The sequence below is a fragment of the Eucalyptus grandis genome, chromosome 8 (assembly GCF_016545825.1).
Source record: "Eucalyptus grandis isolate ANBG69807.140 chromosome 8, ASM1654582v1, whole genome shotgun sequence".
Classification (NCBI taxonomy): Eukaryota; Viridiplantae; Streptophyta; class Magnoliopsida; order Myrtales; family Myrtaceae; genus Eucalyptus; species Eucalyptus grandis.
Window position 1 is genome coordinate 56,829,591 of NC_052619.1, and position 15,756 is coordinate 56,845,346.

At 38.8% G+C, this 15,756-nt stretch overlaps 3 protein-coding genes across 3 annotated transcripts; all 3 read right to left on the minus strand.

Annotated features, from left to right (window-relative positions):
• Window positions 1-1,639: 1,639 nt before the first annotated feature.
• On the minus strand, window positions 1,640-2,228 carry LOC104415203 (major strawberry allergen Fra a 1-3). The gene is made up of 2 exons (XM_010026456.3): window positions 1,972-2,228; window positions 1,640-1,872 (listed from the first exon to the last, which is right to left on the minus strand). The coding sequence occupies exons 1-2, from the start codon at window positions 2,153-2,155 to the stop codon at window positions 1,640-1,642; spliced, it is 417 nt and encodes a 138-aa protein (XP_010024758.2). The 5' UTR covers window positions 2,156-2,228.
• An 8,635-nt stretch (window positions 2,229-10,863) lies between these two features.
• LOC104415200 (major strawberry allergen Fra a 1-3) lies at window positions 10,864-11,696 on the minus strand. Its single transcript, XM_010026452.3, has 2 exons — window positions 11,414-11,696; window positions 10,864-11,315 (listed from the first exon to the last, which is right to left on the minus strand). Exons 1-2 carry the CDS (start codon window positions 11,595-11,597, stop codon window positions 11,020-11,022), a joined length of 480 nt encoding a protein of 159 aa, XP_010024754.2. The 5' UTR covers window positions 11,598-11,696; the 3' UTR covers window positions 10,864-11,019.
• A 2,563-nt stretch (window positions 11,697-14,259) lies between these two features.
• LOC104415198 (major strawberry allergen Fra a 1-3) lies at window positions 14,260-15,166 on the minus strand. Its single transcript, XM_010026451.3, has 2 exons — window positions 14,876-15,166; window positions 14,260-14,777 (listed from the first exon to the last, which is right to left on the minus strand). The coding sequence occupies exons 1-2, from the start codon at window positions 15,057-15,059 to the stop codon at window positions 14,482-14,484; spliced, it is 480 nt and encodes a 159-aa protein (XP_010024753.1). The 5' UTR covers window positions 15,060-15,166; the 3' UTR covers window positions 14,260-14,481.
• Between the last annotated feature and the right edge of the window lie 590 nt (window positions 15,167-15,756).

Sequence of the window (15,756 nt, forward strand, 5' to 3'; positions counted from 1 at the left end):
ACCCAGATTGTAAAGTCTGAGACTCATATTGTAAAGTCTACGAGACTCGGACTTTACATCCAGTTCGATGAATCGTAACTCAAGCCCAATCATACAACGGCTAGTGATTTGGTTTGGATTCCACATCAAGATTGATTTGATTGATTCAATCTAATTGATTGACAATTGGATCTTGAAGACAAGATCTTTCTATACGAAGAAGCTTTACTTATGGAAACCAAGATTTCGTTTGTATGGGCGATCGGAATCAATTTGGGATTCTACCTTTGTCACTCAACGGCTACCAAATCTTCTAGATACGAGCTGTCCAATGGGTATATTGGAAGACGATTCTCCGGGATGTTGTCCAACGGCTAGTTTGGAAGTGGAGGAGTATTTAAGGAGATGAAGGACCGATGAGCAAGTAAGAGACGGAGCGTAGAATTTATAATTCCAAAGTCTGAGCGACTTTCGATCATATACTTGTCTCTTGAGAGCTTAAACGTTTGTAATCGTGAGAGAAATACCGAAGAGTGACTTAGTGAGATAGTGTGATCTACTACTAAGTGTTTGCACTCGAAGTTGTAATCTCTTGTTAATTGCATAGTGGAATCCAGCCAAGAAGGCTGTTATTGTGGGAGAGTGGACATAGGCTTGGATTAAGCCGAACCACTATAAATCTCGTGTTCTTATTCTCTTCCCTACTCCTTTATTTTGTTCATACTAGCACTCTCAGACACAACTTCCTAAAAACTGTTGTAACTATGGAGTTGTTGTTAGAGCTGAGCAAATTGCTCGGTGGCTCGAGAACCCAAACCAAACCGGCCAAGTTTTTCAAGCTCTTACAAGCCTAGGCCGGGTCACCGGGGTTGAAATAAGTATTTAATATGGTCCATTTGGTCTTTTAGGATTGAAGGTACATGATGGAAAATTCTGGGGTTACATTTGGTAGTCGAAATAAAATTAAGAATATAATATAACAAAATCCCTAAATTTCTTACTCTATCCTATCTAGTCTTATCATTGCTAGAAATTTTTTCAAATTTCTTGTGAAAGTATTTTCTTGATGTCAAGAAACAATTTGAAGGCAGTGTTAACACCCCATTTTGTTCCGTGGATATTGTCAAAATACCAAATCAGCATCTCTAAAATGTATTATAAGGAACTTTTATCACTCTCTCCGACAAAGTAACACCAAAACAGAGTGCTCTGTTTTCTTATGCGCTCCAAATTCTTTTGCCTGCCTTTCGGCTCACATGCTATGCTTTTCGGAAGCCACAAGCATTAGCATCAATGCCGTTAAGTTTCCAAGTTTTCAGGTCCCGAAAATTTGCAAAGTTATTGGGGTGGGAAGTGAAGTCATAGTAAGTGAAAATAAATGTTTGATAATGCATCAATCATTGAATTGCTCATTGCTTTTGAAGTTTTATTCTGACATGACCTTACACGTAACCAACAAATCCTTTTGAACATACAAATACCTAGAAGAACCATTGCTCAAGCAAAAGCTCCATGCTAGAGCCAAACAGACACCCAAAAAAAAAAAATCACTCTGAGCTCCGGGATTCTCACTCCAAAGGATTTTGAAAAGACAATTTAAGCACAAACAACGGGGTTTGCCAAGAGGTACTCTTCAACTGTCTTGAACAATCCCATAGCCCTATCTTTTTCCCTGCTTGATGTCATCTTCCTTGAGCTCTGCACCTTCCTCAACATGATATTCACTTGTCATCTTGCAGACACATCCATCATTAGCTGATGCAAACTTCACCTCATAGACAATGAACTTGATTTTGTCGAACTTGATATCGCTTTCAATCAAAGTATATTTGCAATAAAAGTTCTCAACATCAAGAGCATCAATCTTGTGCTTTGTGTACTTGATATGAGCACCTATTACATGAATTCACAAGAGTAAGAAAGATTAATTTTGAGTTTTTTGGTCTATAAATGAACTTGACATGATAGATAAACATATATTATCCAACTTACTTTCGCCAAAGTTGGTCTGCTTAATGCTACCAACTCCACCATCTCCCTCAATAAACTCGACGCTCTTGATGCCCCCGGGGACAATCTTTGGAATGATGTTGTGTGAGTCAAGGATCAAAGCCTTGAACATTCTTGATGGAGCAACGGCACATGTGAATTCTTGAGAGTAAGTGACAACACCCATGTTTGCCCTATAAGAAGCAACAAGGAATGAACTCAAGTAGGAAATGGAGGGGATTGGTGTGATTGCTATTGAAGAAGGCTTGGGCTGATGAAGATAGTAAAGAGAATTGCTTGATATTTATAGGCAAGTTGATAATTCTGCAGTCCATCATCATTGAAAGTTCAAAGCACCCCGAATTGGACCATTTGGCCTTGCTTGAGTGTTTCTTCATTTATTATCGGGCGGATCACCCGTTATCAAGAAAATGAAGAAGGAAGACTTCCTTTTCCAAACACGAGGAATCTAAACAATAGAATAGGTTACACTTTAATATTTTTATCTACAATTCATATTATAAGTTATTATATTCTAATCTTCTTCTGCCCAGTTTGTTTTGTAGGAATCTAAGCATATATAGAGTAATTCAACCTTTATAAAATTGTAGATGATGAACAACGAAATTGTTCGACTTTCTAAAAGCATCACATTCGATTGGTAAGATATCAATGAGAAATGCATAAGATTTTAAATTTTGAATGAAAAACACTAATATTATTTTGCAGGTTTGACATATATGTCTTTCACAATATACAAGCATCGAAAAATTGCACCAGATAGTCCAAAAGGATTGGCCAAATATACAATCAAATACTAAACATTTCAAATCGTGCAATTAAATCTTAAATGTTGTTTATCGAGTGCAATTTGGTCCTTTTGGTGAGGTTGTGGTCATTATTTGAAAATATGGCATGCTAGAACTCAATGTAGCATTTGTAAAATTCGTTTTGTAGAAAAGAATGGGGTTGATTCCATCTTACCATATAGAAACTGTGAAATATCAAAATTTTCCGTACTAAGGTCGTCTATGACTAAGTATGCCTCATTTGTAGGCTATTATATTTTCAATTTTTTTGACTTTACTCAATCTCTCAAAAAGTCATTGTATAAGTTTTTTCATCTAGAAGTAGGACCAGTCCAAAGTGGAGTGCTGCGAAAATATTGAACTTGAATTCTTTGTCAGCTAAAACAACTAAATCATTACACACACATTCCTGGAATCTATATATACCCATCCGTTGTCGCTCAACATCTTCGCAGCAAACTCAACAGTCTTCTTCTCCCTTCAAGCAAGTCTTTTACACCTTGCTACTTCATTTTCAGATCTTTACTCTCAGAAACAAACATGGGCGTCACGACCTTTATCAAGAATTCACAACTCCAATTGCTCCTCAAGAATGCTCAAAGCTTTGATTCTTGATTCCCACAATCTCATCCCCAAGATTGTCCCCCAAAGCATCAAGAGCATTGAATTCATTGAAAGAGATGGAGAAGTCGGAAGCATTAACCAAACTAACTTTGCTGAAGCTTCGCAATGTCCTTAATAAGTGATGCGCATATACTCTCGTACACCTTTCTTATTGAATCCTATTGTAGTGATTCTAAGGGAGAGCATGATCCTAAACTTAGCTGGGGGAGAATTTTTCACAAAATAAGTTGCCAAATTGAAACGCTTGCTTAGAATCACCACAATAGGAATAAGTAAGAAGAATGAATCTGAGTACATGCATCACTAATTAATGATTCATACCTTCGGTGAAGTTAGTCTGGTTGATGCTTCCAACTCCTCCATCTATTTCAATGAACTCAATGCTCTTAATGCCCTGAGGGGCATTTGGGGATGAGCTTTTGTGAATCCAGAATCAAAGCCTGAACATTCTTGATAGAGAAATTGGGGTTGTGAATCTTAGATGAAGGCAGTGACGCTCATGTTAAAAGCAGTTTTTTTTTTTTTTTTGGATAATGGAATCTATTGATGTTTTAAATGAATTATGTAACCTATCTAATTCATTTTCAAAAGCCATGTTTCGAACCTCATTCTGAAGACAACACATAATTAGCTACTTCTGAAATTATAAGAAACTTCTTCACTTTTTCTTGTTTGAAAAATTAAGTGGTTAAGCTCCTGTTCGATTTGGAGAAAGGGAATTCATGCTCCATACAAGAAACACATCCGTAGGTTTACTTACCAGTAGGCCCTTATTGGTAAGCTCCTGTTCCCGGCTATGATATTATTTGTCTAGTATCGCATTAAAATATGTTTTTATGTGATATGCATTGAGGTAGAACCAGATTCTAGACCATTCAAAATTGAAAATGATGGGATACAACGTGAATAGTCACCTTCCACATTATAGCATTAAATATTGGGATGGATAAGAAATGTGATTTTTCAAGGCATGTCTAGATTGACTTTCACTTAATTAATCTTTGCCCTGCAGACCATTTGACTTGTTTATACCTAAAAAATTTAAAACTTTCACAACATACAAATGGGAAAATGGCATCAGTAGTTCCAAAAAGTATGCCAAACACGAAACCAAATCTTAAACAATTAAATTTATGCAATAAATTTCTTTTTCTTTTTTTTTACAGGATGTAGTTTGGTCCTTCTGATGAGGTAAACGGTCAAATTGGATGATCTTGCACGCAAGAATGTATCGTCGTATTTTAAACTACTTGTTAGCATACGTGGCACCACATCAGAAAATATATCAAACATATAAAAAATTAAATTAAAAAAGGAAAAAAAAGTTTGGAGAAAACAAAAATCTTAAAAATAAACTAGATCAAGTCAGAGAGAGTGGAGGCATCATGGACGAGCGTTCCATCTCCACGGCGCCGACAAGCGTCGGGATATTTTTCAATATTCAGATAATACGACGAATTTTGGCACGAAAATAAAACGTGCATTTTATTTATACTCCATATGACCTACCTGGAGGGCAACTGGGAGCTTATGATGATTCGCTCTTGTTGGATACGCCAATTGTCGAGGCGGCTGAAGATAATTTTTGGGCAACGGTGGCTGGCCCTAAACAGCCACTAGTTCAAAGATGAAAATTCTCAGTTGGAACTGTCAAGGTTTGGCAATCCCCTTACAGTCCAAGCATTAAAAGCCCTAATGGCTAAAGAAAAGCCTGACTTGTTATTTTTTTTATGGAAACGAAGAATGGTGACGAAGTTCTTCTTCACCTGAAACATTCCTTACATTTTGTTCATCACCAACTGTTCAGCACAGTTGGCTCTGCAGGTGGCTTAGCCCTTTTTTGGAATGTTGGATTCACGTTGACAGACTTCTCCTCCAATCCTCATCTTTTTGACTTTATTTTCCTGGATACCTCGGAGGACGATCAATGCGGATTACTTGTCTTCATGCACCTGCAGTTGTACAAGACCGTCAGCATCTTTGGCAGACTCTGCGACAGTTTGGAAGTTATAATGTCTTACCTTGGGTGTGCCTTGGTGATTTTAATGAAATTCTTCACCGTTGGGAGAAAATGGGATCTCGGCCTGCTGACTCTTATCGTCTATCTTCTTTTCGAGATGTCCTTAACGATTGCTGCTTGATGGATCTCCCTTCTCATGGCTATGCTTTCACTTGGTCCAATAATCGAGATGGGGATGCCTTAGTGAATGAACGACTTGACCGTGCTGTATGCACAATTGAGTGGCATGTCACTTTCCCCAATGCCCAAGTACTTGCTCTCCCTACAGTAGGATCAGATCACAGTCCACTTGTATTAGATACAAAACCCTGCTTGGGTCGACGAAAGAAGCATTTTACCTTTGAAGCTTTCTGGACTCAGGATCCTAGCTGTCGCTCAGTAGTTGAAACCTCTTGGCACTCTACTTCGAGGCAGAACTCTCCTCTCCCGGCCAAGCTTTGCCGATTCTGCAGCCTTATCCACTTGGAGCCGCAAGAATTTCTCTCATAACAGGCAACATGCATTGGAATTAGAGCACCACTTACAAATTTTGACAAATCAGCACCCTACTTTATTGAATCAATCGCGGCAACAAATTTTAAAAACAGAACTTCAGAAAGTATGGCAGCGGGAAGAGCAATTTTGGGCGATGCGATCTCGGATAAACTGGTTAAAGTGGGGAGATCGCAATACTAGATTTTTTCATGCCACAACAATTCAAAGAAGACAACGTAATCATATTACCGTATTGCGGGATGAATATCAGCAATGGGTTCAGGATCCTGGAAAGCTCAAAGAAATGACCACTACTTATTTCTCACAGCTCTATACTACTTCAGGCCCTCACTGTTATGCACAGATTTTACAACAGTGTCCACAGGTGGTTAATGCAGAAATGAATGCAACACTCCTCGCACAACCCACACTTGAAGAAGTTAAAGAGGCTACATTTCAATTAGGTGCTTCAAAAGCACCAGGCCCAGATGGTTTAAATGGAATATTTTATCAATCTCATTGGGAAGTTCTTAAAGTGGACATTTACAGAGCAGTTCACCAATTTTTTAATTCGGGATCATTACCTTTAGCTTTAAATCGAACTGCTATCACTTTGATCCCCAAAACCCCAAACCCAGAAAGCTTGGATCAGTATCGTCCTATTAGCTTGTGCAACTATGCCCATAAGATTTACTCTAAAGTGCTTGCAAATAGGTTAAAACCCCTGCTGCCTACATTAATTACTGAGGAACAAAATGCTTTTGTTGCCGGAAGACAGATTCAGGACAATGTTCTCATAGTACAAGAAGTCATTCATTAGCTTAAGACCAGAAAAAGGAAGCGTCATTTTAAAGCGGTTCTTAAGTTAGATATGCAGAAAGCGTATGACCATGTCAAATGGGATTTTCTTCAAGATTATTTACTTCGATTAGGCTTTCATTCTCATTTGGTCCACCTAATTATGCAGTGCATCTCAACAACATCTTTGTCTGTCAAAATGAATGGTGAGTATTTACAGAGTTTTCATCCCACCCGAGGGTTTTGATAGGGTGATCCTTTATCCCCTTACTTGTTTATTCTTATAGCCAATCTCTTATCCTTCCTAATCAGGAATGCTATGGACATGGGCATTCTTAAAGGCATTAAGTTGAATCATTGGTGTCCTACTTTATCACATTTATTTTTTGCTGATGATGTTGTGTTCTTTCTTGATGGTACCTTGCTGGAGTGTCAGAATCTATCTAATATTTTAAACCAGTATTGTCTGGCTACTGGACAGACTATCAATTGAAACAAATCTGGCATTTTCTTCAGTCCATCTTGTCCTATGTCTCTCCAGGAAAATTTGGCTTCTGAATTAAGGGTACCTATTTTACAGCGATGTGGGAAGTATTTAGGGATACCTACTGATTGGGGAAGATCTAAATGGGATATGTTTTATTGGCTGTTGAGTAGAGTTCAATCGAAATTAGAAGGGTGGAAGGAGAAACTAATATCTAAGGGAGGGAAGGAAGTTCTGCTTAAAACTGTGATTCAATCTATTCCGCAATATGCCATGTCTGTTTTTAAGATTCCTATTTCATTATGCAAAGTTATTGAAAAGCGAATGGCTAAGTTTTGGTGGAGCAATGATACAAGTAAGTCTGGAATACATTGGCAGAGTTGGAGAGTACTACAGAACCGAAAGGAAGTAGGGGGTTTGGGCTTCAGAGATTTGGTTAGTTTTAATCAAGCCATGCTTGGCAAGCAAGCATGGCGTCTTATTCATCAACCTTTATCTTTATGGGGCAAGTTTTTCAGAGGTTTATATTTTCATTCCTCCACTTTTTTTAAAGCTGTCAAGGGCTCTCGCCCATCATGGGGCTGGCAGAGTCTCTTGAGCGGGAGGGATGCTATTTTACCCAATGTTAGTTGGTCAGTAGGGGATGGAAAATGCATCAACATTAGAGAAGACAGATGGCTACTTTATGGGTATTCTAGGTGGATCGAAAGCCCCAGAAGAACCTCTTCTAGTAGCTGATCTTATTGATCAGTCTACCAACTCATGGAACATAGAGTTATTGCATAAATTTTTCGACTTGCCCATCATTCAACAGATCACAGACATCCAGATCAGACCTAACTTCACTATAGATGCACTCATATGGACAGCTACTAAACAGGGCACATTTACGGTCAAATCAGCATATCATGCAATCACTCAGACAACATCAGGTATTCCAAATTATGGTGCTTCTACATCGTATCAAATTCCTACCTGGCTTTGGCGCAACCTCTGGAAGATGCCTGCAGCTCCCAAGATCCATAACTTTCTATGGTCCATTTGCAGCAACTCCTTAGCGACGAGAGATAACCTGCATTGAAGACATATTATAGAAAGCCCCTGCTGCTCATTATGTAAAAAAACAAGTTCCAGAAACTTTAGAACATATGTTCTTACTCTGTTCGTGGACTCATCGGGTGTGGACACACTCCTAGATCGGGATCTCAATCATCCCCAACAATATTCAGCATCTGGACTCATGGATTGTGGCCACGGTAGGAGATGGAAATAGATTATCTCGATTGGCGCTTATCTCTAACGTTCTGTGGCAGATCTGGCGAGCCCGGAACAGCTTCCTTTTCAGAGGAACTTTTCCCGATCTAATTCAGGTTGCAGAAGCGGCACTGACTCACACCCAGGTAGATCGGTTGTCTATGGCCTCCTGCACGCAACAAGAGATCTCCGTCAAAAAGAAGACTCATCTCTGGCATCCCCTAGATCCCGGGGTTCTCAAGGTTAATATCGACGGATCGTATCAACAGGGAAGCACTCACGGCAATATAGCTTGTATTTGCAGGGATCACCAGGGTCGACTTACAGATGGTTTCTCCAAGGTGTTTCTGCGGTCTCTGCTATGCAAGTCGAGATCCAAGCCCTGTCCTTCTCGCTTCGACATCTTCTGCAACAGGGGCTCCAAAACGAAAAGCTCCTCGTCGAATCTGATAATCTCACCCTGGTGGAAACGTTGAATCGCCAGATATCGCCGCCATGGACGGATCATGCTCTCTTCTCCGAGGCAGCCTTCCTGTTAACCCTATTCTCCAATCTATCGCTAGGGTTCTGTCAAAGGGAAGCAAATGCGGCAGCCGACTGGACTTGCAAGGCCCATAATAGTACTCGCATGACTTGTAATTGGGCCCTTCTTATGCCCCCTCCTCTCTTGAACCTGTTATGCGCGGATGCTATAGCAGCAGGTTGTATGGGTTACTCGTATTAATATAATATGGGTTCCGTTCAAAAAAAAATGTACACAAATATACTTTCAAGTAAAAACATTAAAATAATCGCAAGAAGCAAGCGCGAGGAAACAAAACAACCTTCAATTCACAATTTTATACATACATACATACATACATACATATATATATATATATATATATATATTCTAAAGAGGATTAAGTTTTCTTAAAATGACTTGTCCGATCGAATTACAATCTTGGAGTCGTAAAACCGTCATTCTCGGGGACTCTCTCTTGATTGTGGTTGTGCTAACATCACAAAATGCCCAAACGATTGGTCTGCAGCTTGACCGACAAAAGATTGTTAAGATGGCGATAGGAGCTGAAGATTACTAAGTTCTGGGAGGGTTTAGCCGATAAAGAAGACTGGGTCAGGTCGATGGAGATGTCAGCGGAAAGTGGCCAAGTGTGGGAGCAAAGAGTCACTCACTCGGTCGATGGGAAAGAATATAAGATGTAGCCGTCAAGTGGCGGGATTGAGGATTTCAAGAGTTTTAACCATTTATAGATGAGTGTCACCGAATAATAGGAGGCACAAAAGGCAATTTTTAATTCTTGGTAGCTGTTTATGTAACCAAATGTTGTAGATTATCGAGAGTCAAAGAGAATTCTTTGTAAAAAAATTGCCAATCTATCCAAACCTGTGTGTTCATCTTTAGGTGATGCCACCCATCTTTGCCTCGAAACGAACTCAAGTAGGAAATGAAAGGATCTGCTTTGGTGTGATAGAAGAAGGCTTTAGCTGATGAAGATGACGAAGAGAAATCCGTAGTACTTACGATCATGCAAGTCCAAAGTTCAGTACTCCATCATGATCATTCAAAGTACAAAGCACTCCCAATTGGACCGGGCCGAACTACTTTCAAGCCTTTCTTGTTTTCTTATTGGGCGGAGCCAATCCCGAAGGTTAGGAAAGGACAAATCACGATCAAAAGCTCTTTTGTCTGGCCCCGATTTGCCTGGATACGATCTTTCTCGTGAAGAAAATTGAATTTTCATGCTATGAACTGATTTAGACACAAATTTAAGCTTATAACAGACAATCATGACCACCATTGCTAAGGTATGACTCTACGTTCGTTCGTGGCGCCATCAAGGATAGTTGCAGAGCGCTTTTGCTTTGTTTCTCTTTTCTTTTTGCTTTTGCTCTGTTTCCGAATGGCAATTTTGCTAGTTTGACTTTTCAAATGCCTTTGATAGCTACGTCCTCGGATCCAAATGACCGTACTCTAAATTTGGATCAACCCACAAAGACAAATGTCTCTCTTGGGACCCTTCTTTCCTTTTCAAATTTTTTGCTAAGTTCTTTTCTACCTTTTATTTATTTATTTATTTATTTATTTTTGTTTCTAGCCAAATTTTCTCCATTTTGTTTGGCAGGATGGATTTAATTAGGTAAACAATCTCAATGTTTGCTTTCAGGATTTGCGAAGAAGCATACTACAGCTTAATTCATCAATTTTAAGTTGCATAGTTATGATGAATACAATTAGTGGAAAAAAAAATTAACAAATCAAATTGGATTAATTCATTTTTCCCTCTATCTCTTCTTTTTTTGCAACTGATCTATAAGTCAAGTCAAAATTCACCTTCATGACCACAAAGGAGATCTTTTCGTGGGTAAAACCCATAATTTATTGGATTGTTCATTGCTCCTTCAAGTTTTACTTTTGGCACGGCCTTACATACAACCATCAAATCCTTTATAACATAGAAATCACACAATAAAAACCTTTGACCCAAAGGCTCCAAGGTAGAGCCAAAGTGAAAACAGAATATACAATAGAGACATTCCACTCACATTATTATATCATAACTCATAAAGAATATTGAGAATAGCATTTAAGCACAAACATCAGGATTGGCCACAAGGTACTCCTCAATAGCCTTGTACAATCCCATAGCTCTGTCTTTACCCTTCTTGATATCCTCCTCCTTGAGCTCACAACCCTCTTGGACGTGGTACTCGCTGGTCATCTTGCAGACACATCCACTACCAGCAGCAACGAATTTCACATCTTCCACGACCAAGTCAATCTTGTCAAATTTTATATCACTTTCAATCATAGTATATTTGCAGTAAAAGCTACCAGCATCAAGAGCATCGATCTTGTGCTTGATGTACTTGATGTGGGAGCCTGTTATGCAAATTCATTAAAGCGAAGAAGTTAGTTATTAATTGTAAGGTCTATATATAGACTTGACATGGTAGAAGTATGAGTATGATTTGACTTACTTTCACCGAAGTTGGTTTGCTTGATGCTACCAACTCCACCATCTCCCTCGATGAACTCAATGCTCTTGATGCCCTCGGGAACAATCTTGGGTAGCATATTCTGTGAGTCAAGGAACAAAGCCTTGAACATCCTTGACGGTGCAACAACACTTGTGATCTCTTGCGAATAGGTGATGACGCCCATGTTGGCCTTGTAAGAGACAAAGAGAACTGAACTCAAGAGGGGGTGGTGGAAAGGTTCGGTGTGATTGCTAAAGGAGAAGGCTTGAGCTGATGAAGCTGATGAAGATGATGAAGAGAACTCCTTGGTACTTATAGCCAAAGTCCATCGTTTATTATTCCGTCATTCAAGGTCAAAGCTCGCCGAATTGGACCCAGCCGAATTGCTTTCCAGCCTTTCTTTTTTTTCTTATTGGCCGGAGCCACCGATCATCTGGAAGGTCACGAAAGAGGACAATTCACGGTCAAAGCTCTTTTGTCTGGCCATTATATAAATTTTCGCAAACGTTGTGGGCCCATCACGATAGTCTATAGACTCTATACTTGGTATTCCACTTCTCTAGAAAAGTAATTCAAATGGAATATTTTGGACGTAACGTTAATCATCCATTTTCGTGAAGAAAGCGTAAAATAAGCGAGTCTAGATAAATTAATCTCTTTCTCACCTCTAAATTGCCTGCATAAAATATTTGTCAAAAATTGAATTTTTATACCATAAACTCATTCAGACACAAATTTTAGGCTTAATATCATATGGCCATGACCACCTTTGCTAAAGCATAACTCTATGTTCGTTGGTTGTGCTACCAAGGACAGATGCAGAAATAAGTTTAGGAGCTGATTCCCTTGGGGAAAGGACAGACTTCTAGCTGCGACCATCAAATAAATGTCTAATTTTTAATATAGATGGTGCATGAAAAGATAACAAATGAGCTATAGGTATTTTGCATGATCGACTAGTGGCTAAGTAGTCCAACCTTGGACCAAAAAATAAAAACGTTGGAACTCGTCGATGGAAGTGTAAGCAGCAGCTCTTATTCTCGCATGCATTTATGCTCAGTCCCTCGGCATCAGAAAAGACTGATTGCGATGTCTTAATTAATGTCTCCTTTCATCACAAATTCTTACTTCCTACTTCAACACAATACGGGCTGGAGTTAGGCTTGGGCCCATGAACCTAATAATGGAGCTACTCATGCGCTTCCAAATTGGGCATTCAATCAAATAGGAGCTACCTTTTCTTTTTTACAAACTCCTATCTAAGTTAAAAATATTATATTAGTAGTCTTCTTTGATTTATTATTTTAATTCGGGTATCGCATCCTGAATGTAATGAAAAGTTATTTCTAGGGGGAAAAAAGGGACATTGGCGGAGCCCTTTTTTATCCTTTTTATCAACTAGATCCGATTTATTGTGCTTCTGATTTGTTTATTATTATTATTCTGGATATTGTGCTTCTGTTTACGAAAGGCCAGTGTTTGCTAGTTTGACTTTAAATTGCCATTGTAGCTAAGTCATAATATCGAAATGACCGTACCCAAAACTCCCTACGGAAAACTTAGGTTACCTCACAAAGGCACATGTCCCTATCATGACCATTCTTCCACTTCTTTTAATATTTTTCTACCTATTATTTTTCTTTTGTGGTAGTTAAATTTTCTCCCTTTTATTCAGGAAACAACGATTGCCTTCCATGATTTTCAAAGAAGAACACTATAGCTTAATTAATCCATGTTAAGTTGTTTAATTATGATTAATACAATTAGTGGAAAATTTTTATTTCTTATAAATCAAATTGGATAAAAAAAAAAAACAGGGTCCCACTGTATTCTCATCAAAAGCAGAATGATTATGTAACCAAATGTTGTAGATTATAGAGTCAAAGCGAATTCTTTGTAAAAAAATTGCCAATCTATCCAAGACTACATGTTCATCTTTAGGTGATGCCACCCATCTTTGCCTTGAAACGAACTCGAGTAGGAAATGGAAGGATCTGGTTTGGTGTGATAGAAGAAGGCTTTAGCTGATGAAGATGATGAAGAGAAATCTATAGTACTTACAACCATGGCAAGTCCAGAGTTCAGCACTCCATCATCATCATTCAAAGTACAAAGCACTCCCAATTGGACCGGGCGAACTACTTTCAAGCCTTTCTTGTTTTCCTTTTGGGAGGAACCAATCCAGAAGGTTAGGAAAGGACAAATCACGATTAAAAGCTCTTTTGTCTGGCCCCGATTTGCCTGGATACGATCTTTCTCGTGAAGAAAATTGAATTTTCATGCTATGAACTGATTTAGACACAGATTTAAGCTTATAACAGACAACCATGACCACCATTGCTAAGATATGATTCTACGTTCGTTCGTTGCGCCATCAGGGATGGCCGCAGAGCGCTTTTGCTTTCTTTCCCTTTTCTTTTCGCTTTTGCTCTGTTTCCGAAGGGCAATTTTGCTAGTTTGACTTTTCAAATGCCTTTGATAGCTATGTCCTCGGATCCAAATGACCGTACTCTAAATTTGGATCAACCCATCAAATTTTTTGCTAAGTTCTTTTCTACCTTTTATTTTATTTTATTGTTTCTAGCCAAATTTTCTCCATTTTGTTTGGCAGGATGGATTTAATTAGGTAAACAATCTCAATGTTTGCTTTCAGGATTTGCGAAGAAGCATACTACAGCTTAATTTATCAATTTTAAGTTGCATAGTTTTGATGAATACAATTAGTGGAAAAAAAATTAACAAATCAAATTGGATTAATTCATTTTTCCCTCAATCTCTTCTTTTTGCAACTGATCTATAAGTCAAGTCAAAATTCACCTTCATGACCACAAAGGAAAATCTTTTCGTGGGTAAAACCCATAATTTATTGGATTGTTCATTGCTCCTTCAATTTTTTTGGCATGGCCTTACACACAACCATCAAATCCCTTTACACTGTAGAAATCACACAATAAAACCTTTTCACCCAAAGGCTCCAAGGCAGAGCCAATGTGAAAACAAAAGATACAATAGAGACATTTCACTCGCTTTGCTATATCATAATTCAAAACGGATCTTCAACATAGCATTTAGGCACAAACATCGGGATTGGCCACAAGGTACTCCTCAATAGCCTTGTACAATCCCATAGCTCTGTCTTTACCCTTCTTGATATCCTCCTCCTTGAGCTCACAACCCTCTTGGACGTGGTACTCGCTGGTCATCTTGCAGACACATCCACTTCCAGCCGCAACGAATTTCACATCTTCCACGACCAAGTCAATCTTGTCAAATTTTATATCACTTTCAATCATAGTATATTTGCAGTAAAAGCTGCTAGCATCAAGAGCATCGATCTTGTGCTTGATGTACTTGATGTGGGAGCCTGTTATGCAAATTCATTAAAGCGAAGAAGTTAGTTATTAATTCTAAGGTCTATATATAGACTTGACATCGTAGAAGTATGAGAATGATCTGACTTACTTTCACCGAAGTTGGTTTGCTTGATGCTACCAACTCCACCATCTCCCTCAATGAACTCAATGCTCTTGATGCCCTCGGGAACAATCTTGGGCAGCATATTCTGTGAGTCAAGGAACAAAGCCTTGAACATCCTTGACGGTGCAACGACACTTGTGATCTCTTGCGAATAGGTGATGACACCCATGTTGGCCTTGTAAGAGATAAAGAGAACTGAACTCAAGACGGGGTGGTGGAAAGGTTCGGTGTGATTGCTAAAGGAGAAGGCTTGAGCTGATGAAGATGATGAAGCGAACTCCTCGGTACTTGTAGGCAACGTCCATCGTTTATTATTCCATCATTCAAGGTCAAAGCACGCCGAATTGGACCCAGCCAAATTGCTTTCCAGCCTTTCTTTCTTTTTTTCTTATTGGCTGGAGCCACCGATCACGTGGATGGTTAGGAAAAAGGACAAATCACGGTCAAAGCTCTTTTGTCTGGCCATTATTATAAAATTTTCGCGGACATTGTAGGCCCATCACGATACTCTATACTTGGTATTCCACCTCTCTAGAAAAAATAATTCAAATAGAATATTTTGGTCATAATGTTAAATCATCCATTTTCGTCGGAGCGAAAGCGTAAAATAGATGAGTCTATATAAGTTGTCTCTTTCTTAGCTCCAAATTGCCTGGATATAATATTTGTCAAAAAAATATCAAATTTTTTATATCATGAACTCATTCAGACACAAATTTTAAGCTTAATATCATATGGCCATGACCACCTTTGCTAAGGCATTACTCTATGTTCGTTGGTTGAGCTATCAAGGACTGACGCAGAATTAAGTTGAGGAGCTGATTCCCTTGGGGAAAGGACAGACTTCTAGCTGCGACTATCAAATA

Coding starts and splice junctions, on each gene's coding strand:
- LOC104415203 (XM_010026456.3), bottom strand. CDS start 2,155: ATGGGTGTTGTCACTTACTCTCAAGAATTCACATGTGCCGTTGCTCCA. Junction 1,873..1,971: donor GCAGACCAACTTTGGCGAAA/GTAAGTTGGATA, acceptor TTCATGTAATAG/GTGCTCATATCAAGTACACA.
- LOC104415200 (XM_010026452.3), bottom strand. CDS start 11,597: ATGGGCGTCATCACCTATTCGCAAGAGATCACAAGTGTTGTTGCACCG. Junction 11,316..11,413: donor GCAAACCAACTTCGGTGAAA/GTAAGTCAAATC, acceptor TTTGCATAACAG/GCTCCCACATCAAGTACATC.
- LOC104415198 (XM_010026451.3), bottom strand. CDS start 15,059: ATGGGTGTCATCACCTATTCGCAAGAGATCACAAGTGTCGTTGCACCG. Junction 14,778..14,875: donor GCAAACCAACTTCGGTGAAA/GTAAGTCAGATC, acceptor TTTGCATAACAG/GCTCCCACATCAAGTACATC.